A 25,736-nucleotide genomic window follows, 5' to 3' on the forward strand; every position below is an offset into this window, starting at 1 on the left:
AGAGAAACATTGCCTCAAAAAAAATGAAAAAGAAAAGAAAAAAGAAATCAAGTGTCTGTCCTTCATTGAGATTCAGAAGGCATGGGAGATATGACCTGCTCAGGGAACTTAGGGGTACTCATGCAGGCTGACTGTTTTATAGAGCACAGGACACCGATTTAACTAGTCAGGGAGAACCTTATGGTTGCCTGCTCCCACCATGCAAGCAAGCATCTTCAAATGTGCAGAAGCTTCTTGTGCTTGATTTTATGTCAAGAGTATGCCATCAACGACTATAGCTAATAAATGCATTCAACAAGACTTCAAGAAACAAGAACAATATGAAAACCAATAGTATTTTTATGTACTTTACAAGGGACAACGCAGAAGCAAAATTTTTAAATTCATTTAGAGTAACACAAAAAGAATAAAATACTTCATAATAAATTCAATTAAAGTAGCACCAGATGCAGTCTGTGAAAACTACCAAACATCATTTTAACATATCATCCAGACAAATATATCAGGTGAGACTTTAATATAAAATGTTATTATGATGTTCATAGCAAATCATTTTCCTCCCCTTAAATAGCCATGTCTTTCTCTATCTCAGTAAATAAAATGTCTATATACTTGGTTGCAAAAGCTCATAATTATAGAAAGGAAGTTTTCACCACCAACAACTAAAACATAACCAGGAAAGAAGACTTGGCTTTGATTTCATATATTAATTCATCCCAAATCCATTTTCTTGTACTCAGAAAGTGTACTTTGCTTTTTAAAGTAACACACACAATAACAGATTTCTTTGTGGCATCATCATACATGTAGGTAGTACACGTTGATTCTACTCACCCTTCTTTTCCACTTCCTGTCACTGGTCACCAACCTCCACCAAAGAGTTAGTTTTATGACTGGTTATAGCTGCATACAACATTGTCGTTATCCATTTGTGGTTTGAATAAGAATGGCCTCCATAGGCTCATAGATTTGAATGTTTGGTCACAACAGGGAGTGGCACTTTCTGAAAGGATTAGGAAGTTTGGCCTTGTTAGAAGAAGTGTGCCACTGAAGGTGGCCTTTGAGGTTCTCAAAAGCCCAAGTCAGGTCCACTGGTTTCTTGCTCTCCTCTTGCTGCCTGCGGAGCCGGATGTAGGACTCTCAGCTGCTTTTCCAGAACAGTGTCTGCTTGCATGCTGTCAGCTGGTAATGAATTAAACCTCTGAAAGTGTAAACCAGCTCCAATTAAATGCTTTCTTTTTTGTAAGAGTTGCCATGGTCGTTGTCTTAGGGTTTCTACTGCTGTGAGGAGACACCTTGACCACAGAAACTCTTTTTTTTTTAATTATAACTTATTCTATTTTTTTTATTCATTTTACATACCAACCATAGTTCCCCCTCACTGCTCTCCTCCTGCTACCCCCCCATAACCCATCCAACCTATCTCCCATCTGCTCTTCGGAAAGGGCAAGGTCTCCAGTGGGGAGATATCAAAGCGTGGCACATTGAGGCGAGGTAGGACCAAGCCTCTTCCCGCTGCATCGATCGAGGTTGAACAAGCATCCCACCATATGGAATGGGCTCCAAAAGGCCCGCACATACACCAGGCATAGATCCTGGTTACACTGCCTGGGCTCCCACAATCAGATCAGGCTATGCATGAGCACAGCAACTCTTATAAAGGGAAATATTTAGTTGAGCCTGGCTTACAGTTTCAGATGTTCAGTTTATTATCGTCATAGTGGGAAACGTGGCTACAGGCATGTGCTGGAGAAGGAGCTGAGACGGCACAGGCAGCAGCAGGAGACGGCGCATCACAGGAGGAGTAACTTGAGCACGAGACCTCGAAGCCCATGTTCACAGTGACACATTTCCTCCAACAAGGCCCCACCTCCTAATAGTGCCACTTTCTGTGGGCCAAGCGTTGACTCAACACATGGGTCACTGGGGGCCATACCTATTTAAACCACCATGGCAATGGTGTCTCTTTAGAGCTGTAGAGCACTAAGACACCACTCAAACATTTTCACTACATGTCTGTCTGGCAGTCCCTCTAGGTCAATATGGCTCCATCCATCATGTTGTTATTTATTATGACCTAAGAGGATAAAGCTGCCATTACATTGTGTCTGCAGCCGGGAAGCAGAGGTCTGTGAGTGTTTATGCTTGGCTCATTTTCTCACCTTTATTCGTTGTGGGTCCCCAGCCTATGAAAAGGATTCACAGTGGGTGGGTCTTCACTCCTCAATTAGCCTCATCTAGAAATGTCTCAGAGGTACAAGAAGCTTGTCACCTAGGTGATTCTCCACCCCATCAAGTTGCTTATACAGATTAAACATCAAAGATCATTAACACATCCCTAACATACCTTGTTGGTGTTTTTTCCCTCCACAAAAATATATAGACAGTGGGGCTGGAGAAATGGCTCAGCAGTTAAGAGTACTGGCTGCTCTTCCAGAGGTCCTGAGTTAAATTCCCAGAAACCACATGGTGGCTCACAACCATCCGTAATGTGATCTGATGCTCTCTTCTGACATACAGGTGTACATGCAGGAGGAACACTGCAAACATAATAAATAAATAAATAAATAAATAAATACCAAGAGAAAGGGAGGTAGTACTGTGAATCAATCATGTGCTCTGATTGACAATGAGAGTAAAACATACGTGTCAGACAAAATGACTTCCTTGTCCTGAAAAGTCAATAAATGAATCAACTAGCTAAACCTTCTGGAGAGGAGAGCAGTGTGCCAGGGAGGTTATTGTATATAGTAAAATCGAGGAAAGCTTCAAAGAGCTGATATCTGAGCTAGAATAAGTTGCTTTTGTGAAGAACTGGGGAAGGGGGTTAGGTGTTCTTGGGGAGGAAAGGAGAGGTAGGAAGGACTTTGTTCTATTCAAATGCACGCATGAGCTCACACAAACTTGGCTGGAATTTCTTATGTAAAGAGAAAAATGTTGGGAAATAAGACCAGATCAGCAAACACCAGTTTGATGTCTTTTTGCTATACATTTTATTCTAAAATCAACCAATTCTAAGAACCAGTTTAAGCAAGCAGGAGCTTGTTTTCAACTTGTAAAGAGAATTTTGGCTACTTGTGAGGATCAGAGAAAGCTAGGTTGTATTGTGGTAAGGGAGCAAGGGGGCCTAAATGGATAAGAAACAAGAAATACCGGGAACTGGTCAGTGTCCAGTCCAGTTGTACAAGTGAGCTGGTGAGTGTCGTCATGTAGACATGAGGGCTGTTTATGTTTCCTTGTGGCCTCTTGTCATTCCCTTCCATTCTCATTCTAGTCCTTACTGACTAGAGTCATTTTAAATACCTAAACAAAATATATGAAGCCACATCCCCAGAACACAGAGGCCAAAGTGTGTAAGCCACGTCCTTGCGATATTTGGGAATGCTCTATCTAGCCTTTGTGCATTAACCTGCAAGAGGCTTAAATAGCAAACTCTTTTCTGGCTCAGAGCAGCTTCAGTGAATAGTTCCTTTTTCACATTAAGAATCTCTCTCTCTCCTGTGTGTGTGTGTGTGTGTGTGTGTGTGTGTGTGTGTGTGTGTATGCACGCGCACTAGTATTTTGGTGGAAGAAGTTAAAATGTATTCATGTTCCTAAACTAACTAAACACAATTCTAAACATTTTCTATTCAGCCAAATGACCTTGACTTTCCTGGCTTCAAAAGAACCCTGCCTGTAAATCATCACAGCTAAGGTAGGACTACTTTCCTCCATAAAAATCTAAGGCAAAACCATTCTGCCCAGATATTATGACCTTCCTAATTGCCCACTGAATTTTTGCCTTTGACAGAAAAGGGAAATAGGGCAGCCTTTTTGTATCCTGAGGAAACAGACATCCTCTACTGGTAGGAGATTCCTTTATAAAAGTTCTGAGGATTAAAACAGAGCCCTAGGGGAAAAAAAACTAAAAGTAGCAGACAGGTACATAAATAATGCTGGAGTATTACAAAGGATGGAATCCTACATGTGTGTGCCTGGTAAAAAGAATAACAAGGAAAGACTGCCTGATTTACAATCTTGTGGAAAGCCACTGTAGCCCTACTCAGAAAAGACTTCTGCAGTAACGTCTATCCAACACCTGCTTGTTTACAGATGTAACAATGCCATCCTTATCACTGAATTTTGAAGCCAAGATTATTATTCCAAAACAGTTGTATAATCTCCCCCATTTTGTCTCTAAAAGATCCCCCTCCTCTATCTCTTCTGATTTGCTCTTTGCTTCTTTAGGTAAAAGGGTCCAGTGACTTAGTTGGTGCTGGTTCAGACTTCTAGAGAGTTAACAGCACAACTGAAAGCTCTAGAACAAAAAAAAAGCAAACTCACCTAGGAGGAGATGCCAAAAAATAATCAAATTGAGGACTGAAATCAATAAAGTAGAAACTAGGAAAACAATACAAAGAATCAATGTAACGAAGAGTTGGTTCTTTGAGAAAATCAACAAGAGGGACAAATCTTTATCCAAACTTACCACACAGCAGAGTGTGAACATGCAAATTAACAAAATCGGAAATGAAAAGGGGGACCTAGCAATGGACACTGAGAAAATCCAGAGAATCATCAGGTCATACTTTGAAAACCTGTATTGCACAAAATTCTAAAATTTAAAGGACATGGACAATTTTCTGGATAGCTATCACTTACCGAAATTAAATCAAGAACAGACAAGTATAGGACAAATCCATATCCCCTGTTTCAGTTAGGAGGCCTGGGCAATCTATGTGGTCTCTGAGTGGTTCAGTATTTATCCCTAGCATACAAATGATCTTTGGAACCAATTTTCACATAGAGGGCTACTCACTAAGCCTGGATACATGCGGGATGGTCTAGCCCCTGCTCCAAGTGATATGACAGACTTTGAAGATCCTCCCCCATGGAAGACCTCACCCGCCCTGGGGAGCAGAAAGGGGGTGGGTGGGTGGTAGGTAGGGGGGTCAGGGGAGGAGGGGAGGGAGAGGGAACTGGGATTGACATGTAAAACAAGCTTGTTTCTAATTTAAATTTTAAAAAGAAGAAGGAAAGATGGATTCTAGGGAAGGATCTGGATGGTCTCAGTCGTTCAGATAGCACAGAGGTCGTCTGTACTATAAAGTGCATGTGGTATCTCCCCTATGGTTGGGTTCTATTGACTGAGAAACAAGACCAAGATCTAGGGCCAGGAAGCTGGGATAAACCTTATGGGAGATTTGAGTGAGGTCTGTCTGTCTGCACAGAAAGCAGTGCAGTGATTACCAGGTCACTACAACCTCAGCTCCCAGACTTCTGAGTAGAAAACAACTGTTTCCTCCTTTGAGGAGACACCCCTGCATGATTAACATTCCTGGTTTCCCTAGCGATCTGTGGGTACAAGGACCTTTGGGTACCCAACATCCCACTTTTAGCAATGGGCAGATTTCAGCTCCTCCAAAGTAAAGGAGACAAAACAAACCCAGAAACCCACAAACACGTCAGAGTTAGACTGTGCTGGGACCAAGTGGCCCTAAAGAATATTTTCAGAATAAATTAACCAGTAGCAACAGACTGCGTGTTCTCTAACATGTGGACACGTTCTCTAGAAGCAGGGTGACGGCTGATACTGATGAGCAACTGAATTGTATTTAGAGTCTCCAGGGGGAAAAACCACTAAGAGTGTTAACTAAGGGAGAAAGATCCAGCCTGAACAAGGGCAGCACCATCCCATTGGCTGGGGTCCCAGATGAATAAAAAGAAGAAACTGAGCTGAACACTAGTATCCATCTCCCGGCTTCCTGACTGCATGTGCAGCGATGTGAACAGGAGCCTCAGACTCCCTCACCAGGATGGACCTGAACCTGTGAGCTGTGACTCAAAAGATGCCCCTCCTAGCAATGCATAAGATAATAACCTGACTAGCAGTTGGCCCTAGGCAGCTCAGAGACACCACGGCAAATAGTGCTCTCTCCTGAAGCACAGGGTCAGGCAAAGTCTCAGTCTGCAGGTAGAGTTTGCAGTGGGGGAGCCCAGGGCACGGGTATCCCCATGTCCCCTCCTCCCAGTTTAGTTCTTCAGCTCCTAATGTGTGCCAGGTCCTTTTGCCAATTGTGGGCTCTCACCCGCACTGGGTGTCGATATGCCAGAGAACCAACCGGTGCCTTCTGAGGGCACCAGTTACAAAGTCCAAGCTCACAGTGGACTCGCCCAGATCTGAGAAGAGGGCCATGGCGCCACTGCTACTGCTGCTGGTGGCTGCCCTGGCCCAGACCAAGGCCCTTGTTGGTGACTGCAGGGTCGGGAGGGAAATGGCCTCTGCGGGGAGGGCGGGGTGGCACCTGGCAAGCCCTGTCTCCCCATAGCCGGCCAGGTCTTCCCGCCCCTTACCCACCTGCTTCCCGAGCCCCAAGCCTTGCTCCCCTCCTGGCCCAAGAACCTGTTTGGGGTCCAGGAGGAGGTCGAGGTCTCACCTTGTTCCTCTCCCAGGCTCGCACTCCTGCGGTATTTCCGCACCATTATGTCCCGGCCCGGCCTCGGGGAGCCCCGGTTCATTGCAGTGGGTTACGTAGACGACACGCAGTTCGTGCGCTTCGACAGCGACGCCGAGAATCCAAGATATGAGCCGCTGGCACCTTGGGTGGAGCAGGAGGGGCCGGAGCATTGGGAGAGGCAGACAAGGTTCGTCAAGAACAGCGAGCAGGTTTACCGACAGAACCTGAGGACCCTGCTGGGTTACTACAACCAGAGCGCCGGTGGTGAGTAACCCCGGGTCGGAGGTAAACCTCTCAAGACCTTAAGAACCGGCCTGGAGTCGCCCTGGGTCACAAGTCCGAGGTCTAGGAGGAGGACATCTGGGACCAGGACCCGGTTTCCCTTTCAGTTTAGAGAATCAGCAGGTGGACAGGCAGCAGGGCAAGGATAACCCCAGGGCTGGAAAGGTGGGCGGGGCTGACCTCGGGTTCCTTGCAGGCTCTCACACCATTCAGGTGATGCATGGCTGTGACATGGGGTCAGACAAGCGACTGCTCCGTGGTTACCATCAGGACGCCTACGATGGCTGAGATTACATTGCCCTGAACGAGGACCTGAGGACTTGGACCACTGCAGACACAGCGGCTCAGATCACCCAGCGCAAGTGGGAACGGGCTGGTTTTGCAGAGCATGAAAAGGCCTACATAGAGGGCACCTGCTTGGAGTGGCTCAGCAGATACCTGGAGAACGGGAAGGAGCAGCTGCTGCGCACAGGTGCAGGGGTCACAGGCAACTCCTCCCACTGCCCTCGGGCTGGGCTCAGTCCTGAGGAAGAAGAGACCCTCAGGTGGGGTCCCGCCCCTGTCTCTGAGGGGACACAGTGTCCCTGGGGCCCCTGATCCAGCCTGGCAGGGATTGCACTGATCTCCGAGGGCTCAGCCTTCTCCCTGGAAGGTTCCAGATCTGTCTCAGGAGGAGAGAAAATGCCCACATCCCCAGCAGTGGCGCCTTCAGTCTGCAGCCCTGGGTCAGCCATGGCTTCTCCCAGGCTGGGTTCTCTGCCCAGACCCAGTGTCTGAGTGTGTCAGCCTTACACACCAGGACCGGAAGTCTCCTGTACCTGATAGGAGAGGAGGACGCCCTGCCCTAGGCTGGTTCCCCAGTTTTAGAACTTTCCAAAGAATACATTCTCCCAGCTTCCTGTGTGTGAGGTTTGCATGGCTCCCTCATTCCAATTTTATCTCTTCCTAGAATGAACATTTATGGGGAGCCCTAGGAGAATTCTAAACTGTGGGGTTTGCTTTCTGTCTTTTCTCTTTTCTCTCTTCTATTTTGAAGTTGTCATTTTGCTTTTAGTCGATTTTCTCCCTCCCTCTGCTGCTATTGCTTCTCTCCCTCCCCTTGCACTATCATGGGTGTCAGTCTCACAGGTGCCACGGGGGCCTCGTGCTCCAGATAAGTAGACAAGTTATGTCAGTGTCCTCCTTAAATGAGAAAAATTCCAGTGATTTAAACTATTTTCTGCCAGAATTAACCATCCAGAGCTCCCTGCTCTCCCTCAGCCCCAACAAGTTACTGTGTTGTCCCAGTGAATTAGGAGGTGAACTTCCTCACAGACAGGGGCTTCTGCAACTCAAAGACATGAATGACAGGGAAAATCCACACAGCCCTGTGAGCACCGCTGTGTCCCAGTGAGTCCTCACAGGGCTCCAAAGCAGCTTCCAGGGATCCTGGGTGACAACACCTTGTATCTTGTCCCCCCCAGGAGCAGGGCTTGAAGAGTCATTTTCTCTGAGTGTCAGAGGTTCACCCCATTTCTGCTGTACACTTTGGTGATGGCTGTTCACCTGGACAGACAGTGATGCTGCTCAGAAAGATGGCCACAGTGCTTGTGCCTCAATAGTGTCAACAATAGTTGGGGTACCCTTTATGTACCCTGTGCCCCTAATTTCTTATTTTGATATGCGTCACATATAAAAATTATTTTCCAACCCTTCTTCTAGTCTTTTACCACCTAACATATGCTATAGAACATCATATAAGGAAGACCATGTGGCCCTCCTGGGACCCCCAGGAAAATGTGCAGTTCTGTGATGAGGGGGACCAGCTCCACCTGCAGGTCACTAGTGAGATGACAGCCAGAAGTGATCACACACATAGTTCAGTGTCATCATTGGTTTAACTTAGTCTTTGCAGATTTCAGTTTGTCTTGTTATTGTGGGGTTTCTTAAATCTTCCACACAGATCCCCCAAAGGCACATGTGACCCATCATTCTGGACCTAAAGGTGATGTCACCATGAGATGCTGGGCCCTGGGCTTCTACCCTGCGGACATCACCCTGACCTGGCAGAGGGAGGAGGAGGAACAGACTCAGGACATGGAGCTGGTGGAGACCAGACCATCTGGGGATGGAACTTTCCAGAAGTGGGCATCTGTGGTGGTGCCTTCTGGGGAGGAGCAGAAATACACATGCCATGTGCACCATGAGGGGCTGTCTGAGCCCCTCACCCTGAGATGGGGTAAGGAGGGAGTGGGTGCAGAGCTGGGGTCAGAGAAAGATGGAGTCTTCTGCAGATCCTGAACAGAGTCAGGGCTGAGAGCTGGGATCATGACCCTCACCTTCCCTTCCTGTCCTTCCCTTCCCAGAGCCTCTTCAGTCCACTGTCCCCATCATTGCAGTCATTGCTGTTCTGGTTCTCCTTGGAGCTGTGATCATTGGAGCTGTGGTGGCTGTTGTGAGGAAGAGGAGGAGAAACACAGGTAGGAAAGGGCAGGGTGTGAGTTCTCTCTCAGCCCCTTTTAGAAGTGTGCTCTGCTCATGGAAACACCCCCACACCCCCACACCTCCTGTCTCTAGCACGGGACTTCTGTTGGTTCTGGAAACTTCCTAGGGTTGGGCTCCTCCCTGGTCTCTCACAGCTTTTGTTCTCACAGGTGGAAGAGGAGGGAACTATGCTCCAGCTCCAGGTAAGTGTGGGGAGCAGGATTGTCCCTGAAACTGGTGGGGTGAACCTGGAGTGCTTAGGAGGCCTCTGGAAATCCATAATAGCTCCTCCAGCAAAATCTTCTAGGGGCCATGTTTTTACCTTCTTATGAATATATGTGTTTTTACCCAAGGCAGGGACAGTTCCCAGAGCTCTGATGTGTCTCTCCCAGACTGTTAAGGTGACACTCTGGGACCTGAGTTGGGATTGGGGTGGGGGGCAAAGTGGACGTGATTGGGTTTCAGGGACCCCCAGAATCACCTGTGAGTGAGTGGTGTGTTGTTGGGATGTTGTCTCCACAGTGATTGTTCATGACTCTTGTTCTGTAGCTTAAAGACAGCTGCTGTGGACGGAGTGACAAAAAGTGTGTTCAGGCCTCTCCTGTGACATCCAGAGCCCCTCAGTTCACTCTCAGCAAAGGTGTCTGATGTTCCCTGTGATCCTATGGGCTCAATGTGAAGATCAGCTAAGCCCAGCCCAGCCCTGCACACCAGGACCCTGTCCCTGCACTGCCTGTGTTCCCTTCCACAGCCAACCCTCATGTTCCAGTAGACAGGAGGGGACATCTCCATCCTGTCACCTCCATGATGCCCTGAGCTGTAGACCCTGACTTCCCCAATGAAAATAAGGATCTCAATTTGAACTTGATTGTTCACATCCTTGATCTGACAGGTTGATTGGCTGTTAAATAAATTATTGAGATACTTAGAGATTGTGGAGGAAATAAACATTAATGTGGAGAGCCTCCCAGAATCTGTGTTCATTGTATTGGGTGCATCTGGTGGGACAGAATGAGACTGTGTGGAAACTGAGTGTGAAAAAGGGTGTGTCTACATGGAACTCAGTCCGTTGTTGGCTGTGACATGGTCACTCCTCAGCTCTGTCACCTCCTGGCTCTGTTCTCCTCATCACTTAGAACCACATGCTGAGATCTGTTATCACAGGGACACAGAGATGGCCAGAGCTTTGTCTTGTCCCAGGATTGTGAGCAGCCAGGGCAGCTGTGACATGTCGCCTGGGCTATGACCTGGCTGTGTCTCTTACCCCATATTTGCTGTGTATTGTAGTGTTTTTAGTTTCTGTGGAGCACTGGACCTGTTCTTGTTCCTGTGGGTGGAGTCTGTCTCCTTATCCCTTGTGCCCCCTGAGTGACAGCATTAAAATGTATTTCTCCTTCCTTTCCTATCAGGACCCAACTAGATCCCTGCACTCAGGAGACTGTGGCCTGAGAACATGAACTTCTGTCTCCTCAGCTCCTGCCTCATTCCAGGCCCCTCCCTGGTTCTCTCCTTTCCCATCATTTAGAATTTAACCAGAGTTGTAGGATGGCAGAGAGGAGGGATCACAGGGTCTCATCTTAGATCTGTCCTGTTGGATCTGTGTTCTGCCCAAGGTCCCCTCTCCCTCCCTGGCTCTGGGAATTCTGGTGCTGCCTCCAGTGGAGATTCCAGGATTTGCAGGCTGAGTCTACTTTAGATTTGTGTTTGTTTAAAAGATATGATCCAGGGACTAAAGAGATGGCTCAGGATTTCAGATCACTGGCTGTTCTTGCAGAGGAACCATGTTAGACACCAGCACCTACACCGTGGCTGATAGCCATCCGTAACTCCTGTTCCATAGCATGAAATGCCCCCTGTGGACACCAGATAGACACATGGTGCAAATACCTACAGGCAAGAATTCATTCACAGATGTAAAATAATGAATGTTTAAAAATAGGTTGTGGGGGGCTGGAGAGATGGCTCAGAGGCTAAGAGTACTGACTGCTCTTCCAGAGGTCCTGAGTTCAATTCCCAGCAACCACATGGTGGCTCACAACCATCTACAATTCAATCTGGCACCCCCTTCTGGTATGTAGGCAGAACACTGTATATGTAATAAATAAAATAAATCTTTAAAAAGATAGGTTGTGGGAACACCAGATATGGAAAGTACTTTATCCCCTGCTCCAGGTTCTGGCACCTGTGTTTTCTCTTCTAGCCTTGTGACTTCAAGTCAGGAGCTCCAGGAGTCTTAGCAGAGATGTCTGATGACCAAGGAGGTGATAATCTCTGTCGTGATGCAACTATCTTTGTCTTGTGAGGGATGATAACTTCTAGTGCCTGGGACCCAGCAAACATTCATATACCCAAAAAAAGTTTGATGAATGAAGTAAAAAAAAAAAAGGATGATAGATCATAGACAGAAAGGCAGGTAGGTGGGGGGGCGTGGGAGGGAGAGGTGGGCTTTGCTGAGTGGAGAGCTCAGGTGACCCTGACCTCAGTGTGAGGGGACCTGGTGCTGCCCCTGACACACCAGCACTTGGCTGAGGTTGTATTAGCAAAGGGAGCTCCTGTAGAAGAGGGAGGCGATGGTGTGAATTTTCCTCTAGAGTGAAGGAACCTTCCTTCTGGAGTCAGGAGGAGGCTGATGAGGCTCAGGAAACACAAGAAGCTACAGGTTCACGGAGCTGACACAATGTAGCACTTCCCTCTCAGGGTTAAACCAGCTGTGGTTCCTGAGGGAGAGGAGTCTGTTGAGCAGAGCAGCTGGGAGCTGTGCAGGGGACTCAGTGATGCAGCTGCCTGAGTGACATGCACACTGGGGTGGGATGTCAGTGCTTATCCCTGACTCACCCAGGATCCTGTGAGTGACCAGTGAGCTCAGGGCTCACTGAGCTGATGGTGAATGGATGTTCTCCTTGGTCTGCTGTCACTGTCTTATTTGGGGAGGAGGAAATCCACTTCTCAAGCAGGGGACACAGTGGTCTGTTCCAGATGTGAGATGTGAGCCCTGTTTCTGAGACTCACTGGGTAGTGATACGGTGTTGCTGGTCTCCTGGAGCCAGCACTGTGGTGGGCAGACGCCTGTGATACAGTGAAGGGAATAAACAAGGACAGGTTGTCTCAGGAGCTGGAGGGCAGAAGGGGAGATACCCAGAGGGCAGGTGAATAGAACAAGGTATAGACTTACTCTTTTTAAAAGATTTATGGTGTGAATTTTCTAGGTCTCTGAAATCAGAGGCAGGTGAATTTCTGGGAGTTCAAGGTCTACAAAGAAATAGTATTTTTTTCAATCATGTGTATGTATGAGTAATTTTCTGTTTTTGTGATGAAAGACCATGGCCAAGCCAACATTTGGAAGAGTGTGTTTGGGCTACAGTTCCAATGGCTGAGAGTGCATCATGGCAAGAGAGCAGTGCCCTGAGCAGCAGGCAGAGAGTCCTGAGCAGGAAGCCCAGAGCTCACATCTCAGTGGCAAACAGGAAGCAGAGAGAGCAAAATGGAGGCAGATGGGACTTTCCCCCCACAGCCCTCCCTATTTCCAGTGTCTCTGAAGCTTGCAGAGCAAGATGTGAGCTCTCAGCTGCTCCAGCCACCATTCCTTTCCTCTGCCACCATGGACTCAAAATTTCTGAAAACCTAAGACCAAATTAAATGTTTCCTTTTGTAAGTTGCTGGTGTCACAGTGTGTTATACCAGGCATAGAAAAAAAGTAAAGCCAGGTGTTCACACAAACCTTTAGCCCTAGTACTTGGGATACGAAGGCAGGTGGTTCTCTGAGTTCAAGACGAGCCTGATCTACATAGTAAGATTCAGGACAGCCAGAATGGAGGAGACAGACCTTGTCTCAAAAACAGAAACAAAAACAAAATCACCAGGAGACACCCACAGCCCAGAACATTTCATTCTCTCCTCACCCTTCCTCTTCCTTCTCTTCACAAGCTAGACTCCGGATCTTCCAGAAGAAAAGTCACTTCCGGGAACACAATGGCAACAACACTAGTGTCGGGATACAGGGGAGAGATGATTTCTCTCTAAAGTAGAGGCCCTGGCCTGCAAGCACCACACAGATTCCCACAGACACCAGGCTCCTGTGTCCACCTGCAGGGGGCGCTCACACTGCCAAGCCTGGTGCTCTGGAACCTCCCTTTTAAATAGACTTTGCTCATCACTCAGGATCCAGTCTTCACAGCCTTGTGCTTACACTCAGATTCCTAGTGTTTCTTCCCAGATGACCGTCTGTGGCTCCAGGTGGTTGTGTCTTACACGGATCTTCTCTCCATAGTCCTGAGATTGTCTGTGTGGACCTGGGTCATCGTCTCAGCACAGTTGACCCCTTCCCCACTGGGACAAAGATCTGGTGGAGACAGAATACAGTATCACAGCGATCCCTGTCTACACTGCACATTTCCCCGTGTCCACACACTTCAGTGGTAAAGTTGCTTTAGTGAATAAACCACAGTGAGAGAGGGATTGTAACTAAGTATAAAGCAGAATAATGATGATAGTGTGGTAGAAGTTATGCAACCTGTGACTCTCTGTCTCTCTGTCTGTCTCTGTCTATCTGTGTCTCTGTCTCTCTTGGTCTCTCTCTGTCTCTCTCTGTCTCTGCCTCTCTCTCTCTCTCTCTCTCTCTCTCTCTCTCTCTCTCTCTCTCTCTCTCTCTCTCTCTCTCTCGGTCTTGCACTAGCTCTTCCTGTCTCTCTCTGACCTCACTCACACTTTACTAGATGACGGAGATGAACGTCATAGGCTTGTGGGGCCCTGGGCCTGATAACCATTTGGCACCTGAGTTCCTCAGCCTGTGCAGTGTGGACACTGGACAGAGGGTGATTCTCATGGCAGAGATACACACTGGGGATTCTAGGTTTTGTCCTACAGTTCTGTAGTGTGAAGAAAAATCAAATGTACATATTTTATTTGTTTGTTTCTGTGGATTGTGATTGATGTCTCCAAGTTCCAGCCACACATACCTGAAGTAGAAAGTGAAAGCAGAGGAGGGTAGAGAGTCCTTCCTGCATGGAGTCACGCATGACACAGTGTGTCCAAAGGGCTTGACCAGAGCTGTGAAAACTCCAGTCACCTCCCATGCAGGTGTCCACGGCGGCCCCATGCACTCACCAGGACTACAACAGCACCTGTTTCCTTGAACATTCATTTTAATTGCTGCCTTTATTTTATGTGGAAATTTCTAGCTCTTAGGTATCATCCTGACCTGAGGAGCAGTTGGCCTTATGCTGCTAAGAGACACCTGGACAAACAGCGATCTGTGATTTGTCCTGCAGCACGGGGTCAGACAAAGTCCCCAGCTGTGAGGTCTGGGTGGGGAAGCCCAGCACTTGGGATTCCTCTGTCCCCAGTTTCACTTCTCCAGCTCCTGAACTGTGTCAGCTCCTTCTGCCCGGACACTGATAACGACTCGATTCTCATCTCCACTGGGTGTCAAGATTCCTGGGAACCAACCAGCTTCGCCAAGGGGGCACCGGGTATAAAGTCCATGCAGGGAACCCTGACGCCCAGATCTGAGATGGGGGCTATGACTCTGCTTGCACTGCTCCTGCTGCTGGCGGCCGCCCTGGCCCCGACCCAGATCCGCGCGGGTGAGTGCGGGGTCGAGAGGGAAACGGCGTCTGCGGGGAGGGCGGGGGCGGCACCGGGGAATCCGCGTCCCCGTATCGCCCGGCCAGACCCTCCCGCCCCTTCCCCTCCCGCGTCCCGAGCCCCGCGCCCCGCTCCCCTCCCGGCCCGCGCGCACCTGCCGGGGGGACCCTGGAGGAGGTCGGGGTCTCACCGCGCGCCGTCCCCAGGCTCGCAATCCATGCGGTATTTCTACACCATCATGTCCCGGCCAGGCCTCGGGGAGACCCGTTTCGTCTCTGTTGGCTACGTGGACTACACGGAGTTCGTGCGCTTCGACAGCGACGCGGAGAATCCGAGAGTGGAGCTGCGGACGCCGTGGATAGAGAAGGAGGGGCCCGAGTATTGGGAGAGGGAGACACAGATCGCCAAGGGCACTGAGCAGACTTTCCTTCCTATTTGACCTGAGGAACATGCTCAGTTGCTACAATCAGAGTGAGGGTGGTGAGTGACCCCGGGTCGGAGGTCACGACCTTCATGTCCCGAAGTCCCCCAGGGTACCAATTCCGAGGTCTGGAAAGCAGAGAACACAGACTGGGACCCGGTTTCCCTTTCAGTTTAGATGATGCGCGGGTGGGCGGGGTCGCGATGCAGGGCTGAACACTTGGTCCCGCAGGCTCTCACTACTTCCAGGGCATGTACGGCTGTCACTTGGGGTCGGACGGGCGCCTCCTTCACGGGTACAGTCAGGATGTGTACGATGGCGAGGATTACATCTCTCTGAACGACGACCTGAGGACATGGACTGCGGCAAACACAGCAGCAGCCCTTATCACCCGGAGCATGTGGGAGGAGGATGGTATAGCTGAGCAATGGAGGGCAGATACCTGGAGGGCGCATGCATGCCTTGGCAGATACCTGGAGCATGGGAAGGAGCAGCTGCTGTGCACAGGTGGAGGGCCCAGGGCAACTCCTCCCCCTGCCCTTGGGCTGGGCTGGGTCCTGAGGAAGAAGAGACCTCAGCTGGGGTCCTGCCCCTGTCTCTGAGGGGACACAGTGTCCCTGGGGCTCCTGATCCAGCCTGGCAGGGACTGCACTGATCTCCCAGGGCTCAGCCTTCTCCCTGGACAGATCCAGATCTGTCTCAGGAGGGAGAAGAGAAGACGCCCACATCCCCAGCAGTGGCTCCTTCAGTCTGCAGCCCTGGTCAGCCATGGCCTCTCCCAAACTGGGTTCTCTGCCCAGACCCAGTGTCTGAGTGTGTCAGCCTTACACACCAGGACCGGAGTCTCCTTTACTTGATGGGAGACGTGGACGCCCTTACAATAGGCTGGTTCCCCAATTCGTAGAACTTTCCAAATAATACATTCTCCCAGATTCCTGTGTGTGAGGTTTGCATCCCTACCTCACCCCAATTCTATCTCTTCCTAGAATGGTCACGTGGCAATTATGGATTGCCCTGGAAAGAACTGTAAATTATGGGGGTTTTCTTTTTCTTTTATCTCTTTGTTTTTATTAAGTTGTCATTTTGCCTTCATCAGTTTTTCTACCTCACTGGTAAAACTCCTTTGGCCCTCCCTTTTTATTATAACCTGTATCGTTCTCCACAGGTATCATGGGGGACTGCCAATCTGATAATTAGACAACTCAGTGTTCCCTTTAAACAAAAGATTCCCATGATCTTAGACTATTTGCTGCCAAAATTAACCACTCAAACTCCCACTGTTCTTCCTCTACCCCAAGAAGTTACAATGTTGCCCCCAGTGAATTAGGAGGTGAACTACCTCAGAGACAGGATCTTCTGCAACTGAAGGACTGGAGTGACAGAGAAAATCCACACACCCCTGTGATCACCGCTGTATCTCAGTGAGTGCTGCACTGGACTCCACAGCAACTTCCAGGGATCCTGGGTGACAACACCTTGTATCTTGTCCCCCAGAGGCTGGGGTTGGGGAGTCACTTTCTCTGCCCCAGTGTCAGAGGTTCACCCCATTTCTGCCGCACACTTGGTGATGGCTGTTCACAGGGGTTCTGCCTCAATAGTGGCAGCAGTAGTTGTTGGAACCCTTTATGTAGCCTGTGCCCCTAATTTCCTATTTTGATATTAATTTAATCACATATATAAATTATTTCCATTCTTTTCCACCTAACTTATGCTATAGAACATCACATAAGGAAGACCATGGGACCTACTGGGTCATGTGATTCCCTCTCAGCTTCTGGGTCCCCCAGGAAAGTGTGCAGATCTGTGATGAGGGGGACCAGCTCCACCTGCAGGTCACTAGTGGGATGACAGTCAGAAGCGTTCAGACACATAGTTCAGTGTCATCAGTGATTTAACATTCTTTGCAGATTTCAATTTATCTAGTTACTGTGGAATTTCTTAAATCTTCCACACAGATCCCCCTAAGGCACATGTGACCCATCATCCTGGACATAAAGGTGATGTCACCCTGAGGTGCTGGGCCCTGGGTTTCTACCCTGCTGACATCACCCTGACCTGGCAGAGGGAGGAGGAGGAACAGACTCAGGACATGGAGCTGGTGGAGACCAGACCTTCCCGGGATGGAACCTTCCAGAAGTGGGCATCTGTGGTGGTGCCTTCTGGGGAGGAGCAGAAATACACATGCCATGTACACCATGAGGGGCTGCCTGAGCCCCTCACCCTGAGATGGGGTAAGGAGGGAGTGGGTGCAGAGCTGGGGTCAGGGAAAGATGGAGCCTTCTGCAGAGCCTGAGCAGGGTCAGGGCTGAGAGCTGGGGTCATGACCCTCACCTTCCCTTCCTGTCCTTCCCTTCCCAGAGCCTCCTCAGTCCACTGTCCCCATCAAGGCTGTCATTGCTGTTCTGGTTCTCCTTGGAGCTGTGACCGTCATAGGAGCTGTGGTGGCTGTTGTGAGGAAGAGGAGGAGAAAACAGGTAGGAAAGGGCAGGGTCTGGCTTTTCTCTCAACCAATTTTAGCAGTGTGCTCTGCCTCATGGAAACACATCCACACACTCCCTAATTGATCCTGTCTCTGACCTGGATCTGCTGTCGGTTAAGGAAATTGCCTAGGATTGGGCTCCTCCCTGGTCTCTCACAGCTTTTCTTCTCACAGGTGGACAAGGAGGGAACTATGCTCCAGCTCCAGGTAAGTGTGGGGACCAGGATTGTCCCTGAGACCTTTAGGGTGGACCTGGAGTGTTTGAGGTGCTCTGGCAACCCATATTAGCTCCTCCAGAAGAATGTTCTAGTGGCCATGTTTTTTACTTTCATATACGGATAGTCGCCCAAGCTCAGGTGTGTCTCACCCAGATTGTAAAGTTGACGCTCTGGGACCTGATATGGGGTGTGGGAGGGGCAAAGTGGACATGATTGGGATTCAGGGACTCCCACAATCACCTGTGAGTGACTGGTGGGTTTTTGTGATGTTGTCTTCAGAGTGATTGTTCATGACTCTTGTTCTGTAGCATGAAGACAGCTGTGTGGACTGAGTGACAGACAGTGTGTTCAGGACTCTCCTGTGACATCCAGGACCCCTTAGTTCACTCTCAGCAGCAGTGTCTGATGTTCCCTGTGATCCTATGGGCTCAATGTGAAGCTCAGCCCAGCCCAGCCCTGCACCCCAGGACCCTGCCCCTGTACTGCCTGTGTTCCCTTCCACAGCCAACCCTCATGTTCCAGCAGACAGGAGGGGACATGTCCATCCTGTCACCTCCATGCTACCCTGAGCTGAAGCTCTGACTTCCCCACTGAAAACAGAGATCTCAATTTGAACTTGATTGTTCATGTCATTGATCTGACAGGTTCATTAGCTGTTAAATAAATTATTGAGATACTGAGAGGTTGAGGAGGAAATAAATGGAAGTGTGGAGAAATTCCCAGACTCTGTGCTCATTGTGCTGTGTGCATCTGCTGGGACAGGTGATGTCGTGGGAGCTGAGTGAGAACAGGGATGTGTCCAGGTGCAGCTCAGTCCATTGTTGGCTGTGGCATGGTCACTCCTCAGCTCTGTCACCTCCTGGCTCTGTTCTCCTCATCACTTAGAACAACATCCTGAGATCTGTGATCACATTATCCTGTTACCTCCTCCTGCTCTGAGCTTCAGGTCCTAAGTTCGTCACTGAAACTAAGGATCTCAATTCGAATTTGATTGTTCACATCCTTGAGCTGACAGGCTGATAGCTGTTAAATGTATTATTGAGATACTTAGAATTTGAGGAGGAAGTGAATGGCAGCATGGAGAACCTCCCAGAAATGTGCTCATCATGTTCTGTGTCTCTGGTGTCACAGGATGAGGCTGTGGGAGCTGAGTGAGAGCAGGGTTGTGCCCAGGTGCAGCTCAATTTGACATTGGCTGTGACATGGTCACTCCTCAGCTCTGTCACCTCCTGGCTCTGTTCTCCTCATCACTTGAAAGCACATCCTGAGATCTGTGATCACAGGGACACAGGGATGGCCAGAGTCCTGTCCTGTCCCAGGAGTGTGAGCAGCCAGGACTGGTGGGACAGGCCAGCCTGGGCTCTAACCTGGCTGTAGCTCTTTACCCCATATTCGCTGTTTATTGTTGTCTTTTTACTTTTTATGGAGCACTTGGCCTGTTCTTGTTCCTTTAAGTGGAGCCTGCCTCCTTATCCCTTGTGCCTCCTCAGTGACAGCATTCAAATGTGTTTCTCCATCCTTTCCCATTAGGACCCTTCTAAGCCCCTGCACTCAGGAGACTGTGACCTAAGGACATGAACTTCTGTATCCTGAGCTCCTGCCTCCTTCCAGTCCTCTCCCTGCAGGCTCTCTCCCTCTTTCCCGTCATTTAGAATTTAAGCAGAGTTGTAGGATGGCAGAGAGGAGGGATCCACAGGGTGTCATCTCAGATCTGTCCTGTTGGATCTGTTCAGCACTAGGTCCCCTCTCCCTCCCTGGCCCTGGGAAACATGGTGCTGCTTCCAGTGGTGACTCCAGGCTTAGTCTACTTTGGATTGATGTTTATTTAAAAGACATGATCCCTTTTGTCTTGTTGACTGTGTCCCTTGCCTTACAGAAGATTCTCAGTTTCAGGAGGTACCATTTATTAATTGTTGATCTCAGTGTCTGTGCTACTGGCCTTATGTTCAGAAAGTGATCTCCTGTACCAATTAGTTCAAGGATACCTCCATATCTATATCTATATCTATATATCTATATCTATCTATATATATATGGTTTCTCTCTGGCTTTGGAGACTGTCCTAGAACTAGCTCTTTCAGACCAAGCAAGTCTGGAACTCACAGAGATCCACCTGCCTCTAACTCCTGAGTGCTGGGATTAAAGGCATGTGCCACCACTGCCCACCCCCACTTTTTCTTCTATGATATTCAGTGTGGCTGGGTTTTGATCCATTTGAACTTAACTTTTGTGCATGGTGGTAGATATGGATCTATCTGCAATCTACATGCAAACATCCAGTAATGCCAGCACCATTTATTGAAGAAGCTTTCTTTTTTCCATTGTGTAAGTTTAGCTTCTTCGTCAAAAATTAGGTGTTCACAGGTGTGTGTTAATATCAGCATTTTGAATTGGATTCCATTGGTTGACCTCTCTGTTTTTGTGCCAGTACCAAGCTGTTTTCATTACTATAGCTCTCTAGTAGAACTTGAAGTCAGGGATGGCGATGCCTCTGGGAGTTCCTTTATTGTACAGGGTTGTTTTGATTGTCCTGGGTTTTTTGTTTTTCCATATAAAGTTGAGTATTGTTCCTTCAAGGACTGTGAAGCAAGACAAAATGGCAGTCAACAAAACGGGAAAAGATCTTCACCAACCCAACATCTAACAGAGTGCTGATTTCCAAAACATACAAAGAATTCAAGAAGCTAGTCACCAAAACACCACATAATCCAACGAAAAACTGGGGTCCAGAACTAAATAGAGAATTCTCAATAGAGGATTCTAAAATGGCTGAAAGACACTTAAGAAATTGTTCAACATCCTTAGCTATCAGGGATGTGCAAATCCAAACAACTCTGAGATACCATCTTACACCTGCCAAAACACCAGTGATAGTTTGTGCTGGAGAGGATGTGGAGAAGGGGAGCACTCCTCCATTGCTGATGGGAGTGTAAACTTGTACAGCCACTTTGGAAATCAGCATGGCAGTTTCTGTGGAAAATGGGAATCAGTCTACCGCAAGATCCAGCAATTCCAGTCTTGGGCATATACCCAAAGGATATAAAATCAAATAACAAGGATATCTGTTCAAATATGTTCATAGCAGCATTGTTTGCCATAGCCAAAAGCTGGAAGCAACTTCGATGCCCCTCAACCAAAGAATGTTTAGAGAAAATGTGGTATATTTACACAATGGAGTGTACTTAGCTGGAAAAAAAACAATAAAATCTTGAAATTCCCAGATAAATGGATGGAACTGGAAGAAACCATACTGAATGAGGTAACCCAGTCACAGAAAGACAAGCATGGCATGTACTCACTCTTATATGGAGATTAAACACAGAGAAAAGGACTACCAGCCTGCAGTCCACAGCTCCAGAGAATCTAGGAAACAAGGACCCTAAGAGAGACATACAGGTCCATGGGTTGTGGAATCTCTCTCTCTGGCTAAGGAAAGCAGCTGAAGCCAGCTGTGTCAGGGATGTCCCTGCATGAAGGTCCAGAGAGGCCATTGCATGAAAGGATGACACAGTCGTGGGACACATCTCAAAAACAGGGGCTAAAACTCTGTGGACTCAGCCCAAGAGAGAAGGGTGTAGCGGTCAACAGAGCTAAAAGGAGTTAGAGATCTGAAGACTGCTTTGACATCACACATGGAGATGCAGATTGAAGTTTGCCCAGCTGGAGTTTGGTCTTGCTTTGGTCCAGTATTCCCTCACTGTGCTCACTGTTCTGTCTCTTGGAACAGTAATGTGTATCTTGTGCCACACTGTAGGTTGGAAATATGTGCTTTACCCCTTAATTTTGATTTTAGTGAGAGTTCAGTTCAGACTTTGCCAGGATTCTCATAAGATACTTTGAACTTTGGACTTTTTTATTGATTTATCTATTTATTTACTTATTTATTATGCATGCAATGTTGTGTCTGCATGTGTGCCTGCAGGCCAGAAGAGGACACCAGATCTCATTGCAGATGATTGTTAGTCAACAAGTGGCTACTGGGAATTGCACTAAGCTCCTCTGGAAGAACAGTCAGTGTTCTTAACCTCCGAGCCATCCCTCAAGCCAGAACATTAGACTTTTACACAGGGTTGAGACTGTGATTGACTCTGGGGACTTTTGACGTTCAACTGAATGACTCAAGAAACAACAAATATATAAAGTTGTCTGTTCTCATGTGAAGAGCTGGGGAGCCCAGCCTAGCACACCATTACATACATCTGGACTTAAGAACTAAACTGAAATAAGATAGCTCAGCAGAGGAAAATGATGCAAATGTAGTTAATTCAAGTTTTACCAAGTGTGCACCTTCCTGAGGAACTGAAGACTTAAAGAAGCAGTTAGCATCAATACATATATACACTGGCTTGTATAGAAAGTAGTGATCTGTGAAAATGTGGTAAGACAAGTGAAAACAATTGGGTAGAGAAGTGACCAGGAATGTAAGTGTTTGTATAGTTTTTCCTCAGTCTCAGCTACTTTCATGACAAGAATGTCATTGTCCTTCTGGTAAGGAATAGGTGGGTGGAGAATCTTACAAAAGGGAATTTCATTTGGGGCTTTTAGAAGCAACAAGTATCAGAGTGATCTTCTTGCACTTCCTGTTTGTTTAGTGTCTTTAGCTTAAGATAATCCTGATGTCAAAGTAACATATTTGGGGATGTGTGTACTGAAAGAGCTCCCAAGGGCAGAAGCTTTCTTTTTGTAGGACTATCCCAAGTCTGTCACCCACAGAGGTTTGGTAAAATTGAGGTGACATCATTGTGTAATTCCAAGACACTGAAGGACCCAGGCAGTGATCCTCAATGACATCTAGACATCATTAAAAGAGAGAAACAGCTCTAAATCCCTAGAGGAAAGGTCATACACTACTTATGTAAGACTGTTGGGTTATTGTGTGCCCTGAATGTTTGACTGTATGAAGTATATGCCTGTCAGTTTTCACTGTCCACTTGACTACACTTAGAATTGCCTAGAAGACATGCCTCTGTCATGTCTGTGAGGGTGTTTCTAGAGTTCAAGAGAGGAGGAGCCTCCATCTTGAACATGAACACCACCAATCCATGGGCCATAAACACAAATGAATAAAATGAGGAGAAATTGGGTAAGCCCGCTGAATTCCAGTTTCCTGAATGCATATGTAATGTGACCAGCTACAGTATGTTAATATTGCTATACCTTCCCCTACAAGGAAGCACTCCCCTCCCCTACAATGTAAACCCTTCCTTCCTTAAGTTGCTATGTGTTCGGTGTTTCATTCTAGATATGAGCAAATTTAGTAATACAAAGTGTGTCCTGAGCTTTTAATTGATAATGATAAAGGATGAGTTTCCCACTTTTTTGGTATGTGATGAAATTATTATAGTATGTAAAACTGCCTTTTAAATTATCAGAAGGAATAGTTTAGATAATATGATACCTATACATTATAACTCTAATATATATATACATGTTTATATTATACACATATATAATTGTATTATATGAATCAGTGTACCATTTTTCTTCCTCTAGGAATGGACATCTTTCCAGTTAAAAAGTTTTCTGAACTAGCTTACTTTCTGTTGTTTGGCAAACACCAAGAGCAACAGTAACTTGGGGAGGGAAAGGTTATTTGACTTCCTCCTCCAGAAAATAGTCCATCACTGAGGTAACTCAAGTCAGGAACCTGGAAGCAGGAGCTGCAGCAGAGAACATGGAGGCCCCTTGATTGCTCGCTTGCTCTCTGACTTCTGTTCTGCTGGCTTTCTTATACAGACAAGGCTCACCTGCCTAGGGATGTTGCCCCAAAGTGGGCTTGGCCCCCATGCATGCATAGACACATAGAGGATTCCCACAGATACTCCCACCAGCCAATCTGATCAAGGCGGTTCTTCAGTTCAGGGTGCCTCTTACTAAGGTACTCTTAGTTGAATCAAATTGACAACAGAAACCAACCAGCACATTTTCTAGACAGTTTCACAGTAACTATTAAAATACAATATTTCAATTTCTCAAATATTTTAGACTGATTAGACAAGGCAGAATGCTTTTCAACTCAGGGGTAATATTATATTCATTTGATATTGGTTTTTGTATACATCCCAGATAATGACAGACAGGCTCTTATGGCTACCTAATGAATCCTTCTCCTGCAAGCCAAGCAGTTTCCACCATCTTGTTTTCAACAAAAAGGAAGGAAGTCAGTTGTATCCACTAATGAAACATTACAAATTAATGATAGACCTCCATACTGTCTAGGGCATTTTATCTTAACTTAAAGGGGTGCAAATAACTAACTGGCATCACCATAGCAAGACTGTTCCCATTCCTGTGGATTTACTTATGTGGAAAAATTGCTGTCAGCAATGGTCAGACCAAGAGGAAAACACAGGAATAGCATTAATGCCAAACGTCTCATTCTAGAACAGTTTAACATTGTCTCTCTCATCTCTGTGTCCTCTCTGTCTCTCTCTCTCTGTCTCTGTCCCTCTCTCTGTCTCTCTGTCTCTCTGTCTCTCTCTCTCTCTCTCTCTCTCTCTCTCTCTCTCTCTCTCTCTCTGAGTGTTTGTGTGTGTGTGTGTCTTTGTGTGGTGTATTGAAGCCATTGAGGTACAATTCCAAATTATTTTACAAATGTTCTCATAAATTTTGTCTTTTTGATCAATTGTGTATTAACTAAAATGAGGAAAATTTCACACTTAAAGACACAAGATCACAGAAAATGATATTTAATGTTATAATTTATTGTAAAATTGTGTAGTAAGGTAAGCAGACTTTCAAATATAAAAACCCATTATGACCAGTTAAATTCTGTGGGGTATTAAATGGACAACCAAGGGAAAGGTGGTAGGAGTTGGGGCAAGTCCCTAGGCTCAATTTTTTTTACTATGGGTGGGGGAGGGAGAAGAAAGGAGTAGAGAAAAAGAAACAGTAAAAATTCCTAGTATAAGAAGGCATGCTCATTTTTTAAATAGGAGTTTTCAATTTTTATGCATTTGTATTATCTGGAAAATATGTTTTGATGGTCATCTTTTTATTTAAAAATATTAATATGTACAGCATGCTTTAGAAATTAAATACTTTGAAAATGCTCTTGGTGAATAATTTTAGATTCAATAATTGCTTTAGTAAATGCCCAAGAGCTATAAAAAATCAGAGGTTTGGAGAAACCTTTATGAGTCAAATGACAGAGCATTTTTTGAAAAAGGTTTAGGGCAATAGAACTCTGGAAAACAACCCAAATATATCCTCCAGCCTTGGTCGTCTGAGTGCTGGGATCACAGTTGTGTGTCACCGTCTTGGCTCCGTAAACCATTTTTAGACGTTGTCTATAGAGTGATAGGTTAAGATAAAACCCACAGCAATTGTCCCTTTGGAATACACGATGAACCTGAGGACATTATCTCTCTGTGTGTTATCCAGGTTCCACCATTACTCTCTGAAGAAGAAGGGATCAGTCAGAAACTCTGAAGTCTACAGGCTGTAATAAAAATGTTCTTCCAGTTCTCAGGTACCCCAAGCACACACACCAGTGGCTCAAGTTCCCATGGCACATCTCTATAATATGGATCTGTACCTGTGTTTAGACTCCATGCATGGAATCTCACTGGCTGTCCATTCATCTTCATGTGGACACTGCTGGAAAACACTTTCCAGATGCCTTGTGCCCTATGATCCGCACTAAATTGTTCCTCCCACATATCCTAAAATTTCTAAAAATTGGTGCGAATCTGATTTGGGTACTAGAAGAGATTGGCAGCTGTACTTCCAATATAGAAATTGTTTTCTCTGTGATTTTATGACTGGGTGAGGGTTCTGGCTACTACGACCCTTGGCTTAGATTTCCTTGGGAGATTCCAACAAAAGGTAAATATACAAACCGTGGTCAGAAG

The 25,736-nt window shown here is 46.9% G+C and overlaps 2 protein-coding genes and 3 long non-coding RNA genes across 5 annotated transcripts; 3 read left to right on the forward strand and 2 right to left on the reverse strand.

Moving 5' to 3' along the window:
• Positions 1-321: 321 nt before the first annotated feature.
• On the reverse strand, positions 322-2,507 carry LOC121134269. The gene is made up of 2 exons (XR_005871338.1): positions 2,348-2,507; positions 322-1,201 (listed from the first exon to the last, which is right to left on the reverse strand). It is a non-coding gene; the product is annotated as an uncharacterized LOC121134269 (long non-coding RNA).
• Positions 2,508-5,825: 3,318 nt separating this feature from the next.
• LOC110343680 lies at positions 5,826-18,599 on the forward strand. The gene is given in 15 exon segments (XM_040732268.1): positions 5,826-6,231; positions 6,433-6,441; positions 6,444-6,701; positions 6,916-7,191; positions 8,662-8,937; positions 9,065-9,178; positions 9,353-9,385; positions 14,525-14,764; positions 14,972-15,189; positions 15,191-15,245; positions 15,418-15,693; positions 17,142-17,417; positions 17,545-17,660; positions 17,840-17,872; positions 18,192-18,599. Coding segments are annotated over 15 exon segments (2,262 nt in total). The 5' UTR covers positions 5,826-6,173; the 3' UTR covers positions 18,216-18,599.
• LOC121134375 (H-2 class I histocompatibility antigen, D-D alpha chain-like) lies at positions 6,174-8,999 on the forward strand. Its single transcript, XM_040732530.1, has 4 exons — positions 6,174-6,242; positions 6,398-6,701; positions 7,054-7,191; positions 8,662-8,999. Exons 1-4 carry the CDS (start codon positions 6,174-6,176, stop codon positions 8,997-8,999), a joined length of 849 nt encoding a protein of 282 aa, XP_040588464.1.
• Positions 9,392-10,147, forward strand: LOC121134266. Its single transcript, XR_005871335.1, has 2 exons — positions 9,392-9,583; positions 9,732-10,147. It is a non-coding gene; the product is annotated as an uncharacterized LOC121134266 (long non-coding RNA).
• On the reverse strand, positions 12,992-14,525 carry LOC121134268. Its single transcript, XR_005871337.1, has 2 exons — positions 14,138-14,525; positions 12,992-13,521 (listed from the first exon to the last, which is right to left on the reverse strand). It is a non-coding gene; the product is annotated as an uncharacterized LOC121134268 (long non-coding RNA).
• Positions 18,600-25,736: the final 7,137 nt, after the last annotated feature.

Source organism: Mesocricetus auratus, unplaced genomic scaffold, assembly GCF_017639785.1.
Source record: "Mesocricetus auratus isolate SY011 unplaced genomic scaffold, BCM_Maur_2.0 Super-Scaffold_100027, whole genome shotgun sequence".
Classification (NCBI taxonomy): Eukaryota; Metazoa; Chordata; class Mammalia; order Rodentia; family Cricetidae; genus Mesocricetus; species Mesocricetus auratus.

Bases quoted from the DNA above. Each gene is read 5' to 3' on its own strand.
- LOC121134375 (XM_040732530.1), top strand. From the start codon at position 6,174: ATGGCGCCACTGCTACTGCTGCTGGTGGCTGCCCTGGCCCAGACCAAG. The intron at 6,243-6,397 runs GTCGGGAGGGAA...TTTGGGGTCCAG, and splicing joins CCCTTGTTGGTGACTGCAGG to GAGGAGGTCGAGGTCTCACC. The intron at 6,702-7,053 runs GTGAGTAACCCC...GGACCACTGCAG, and splicing joins CTACAACCAGAGCGCCGGTG to ACACAGCGGCTCAGATCACC.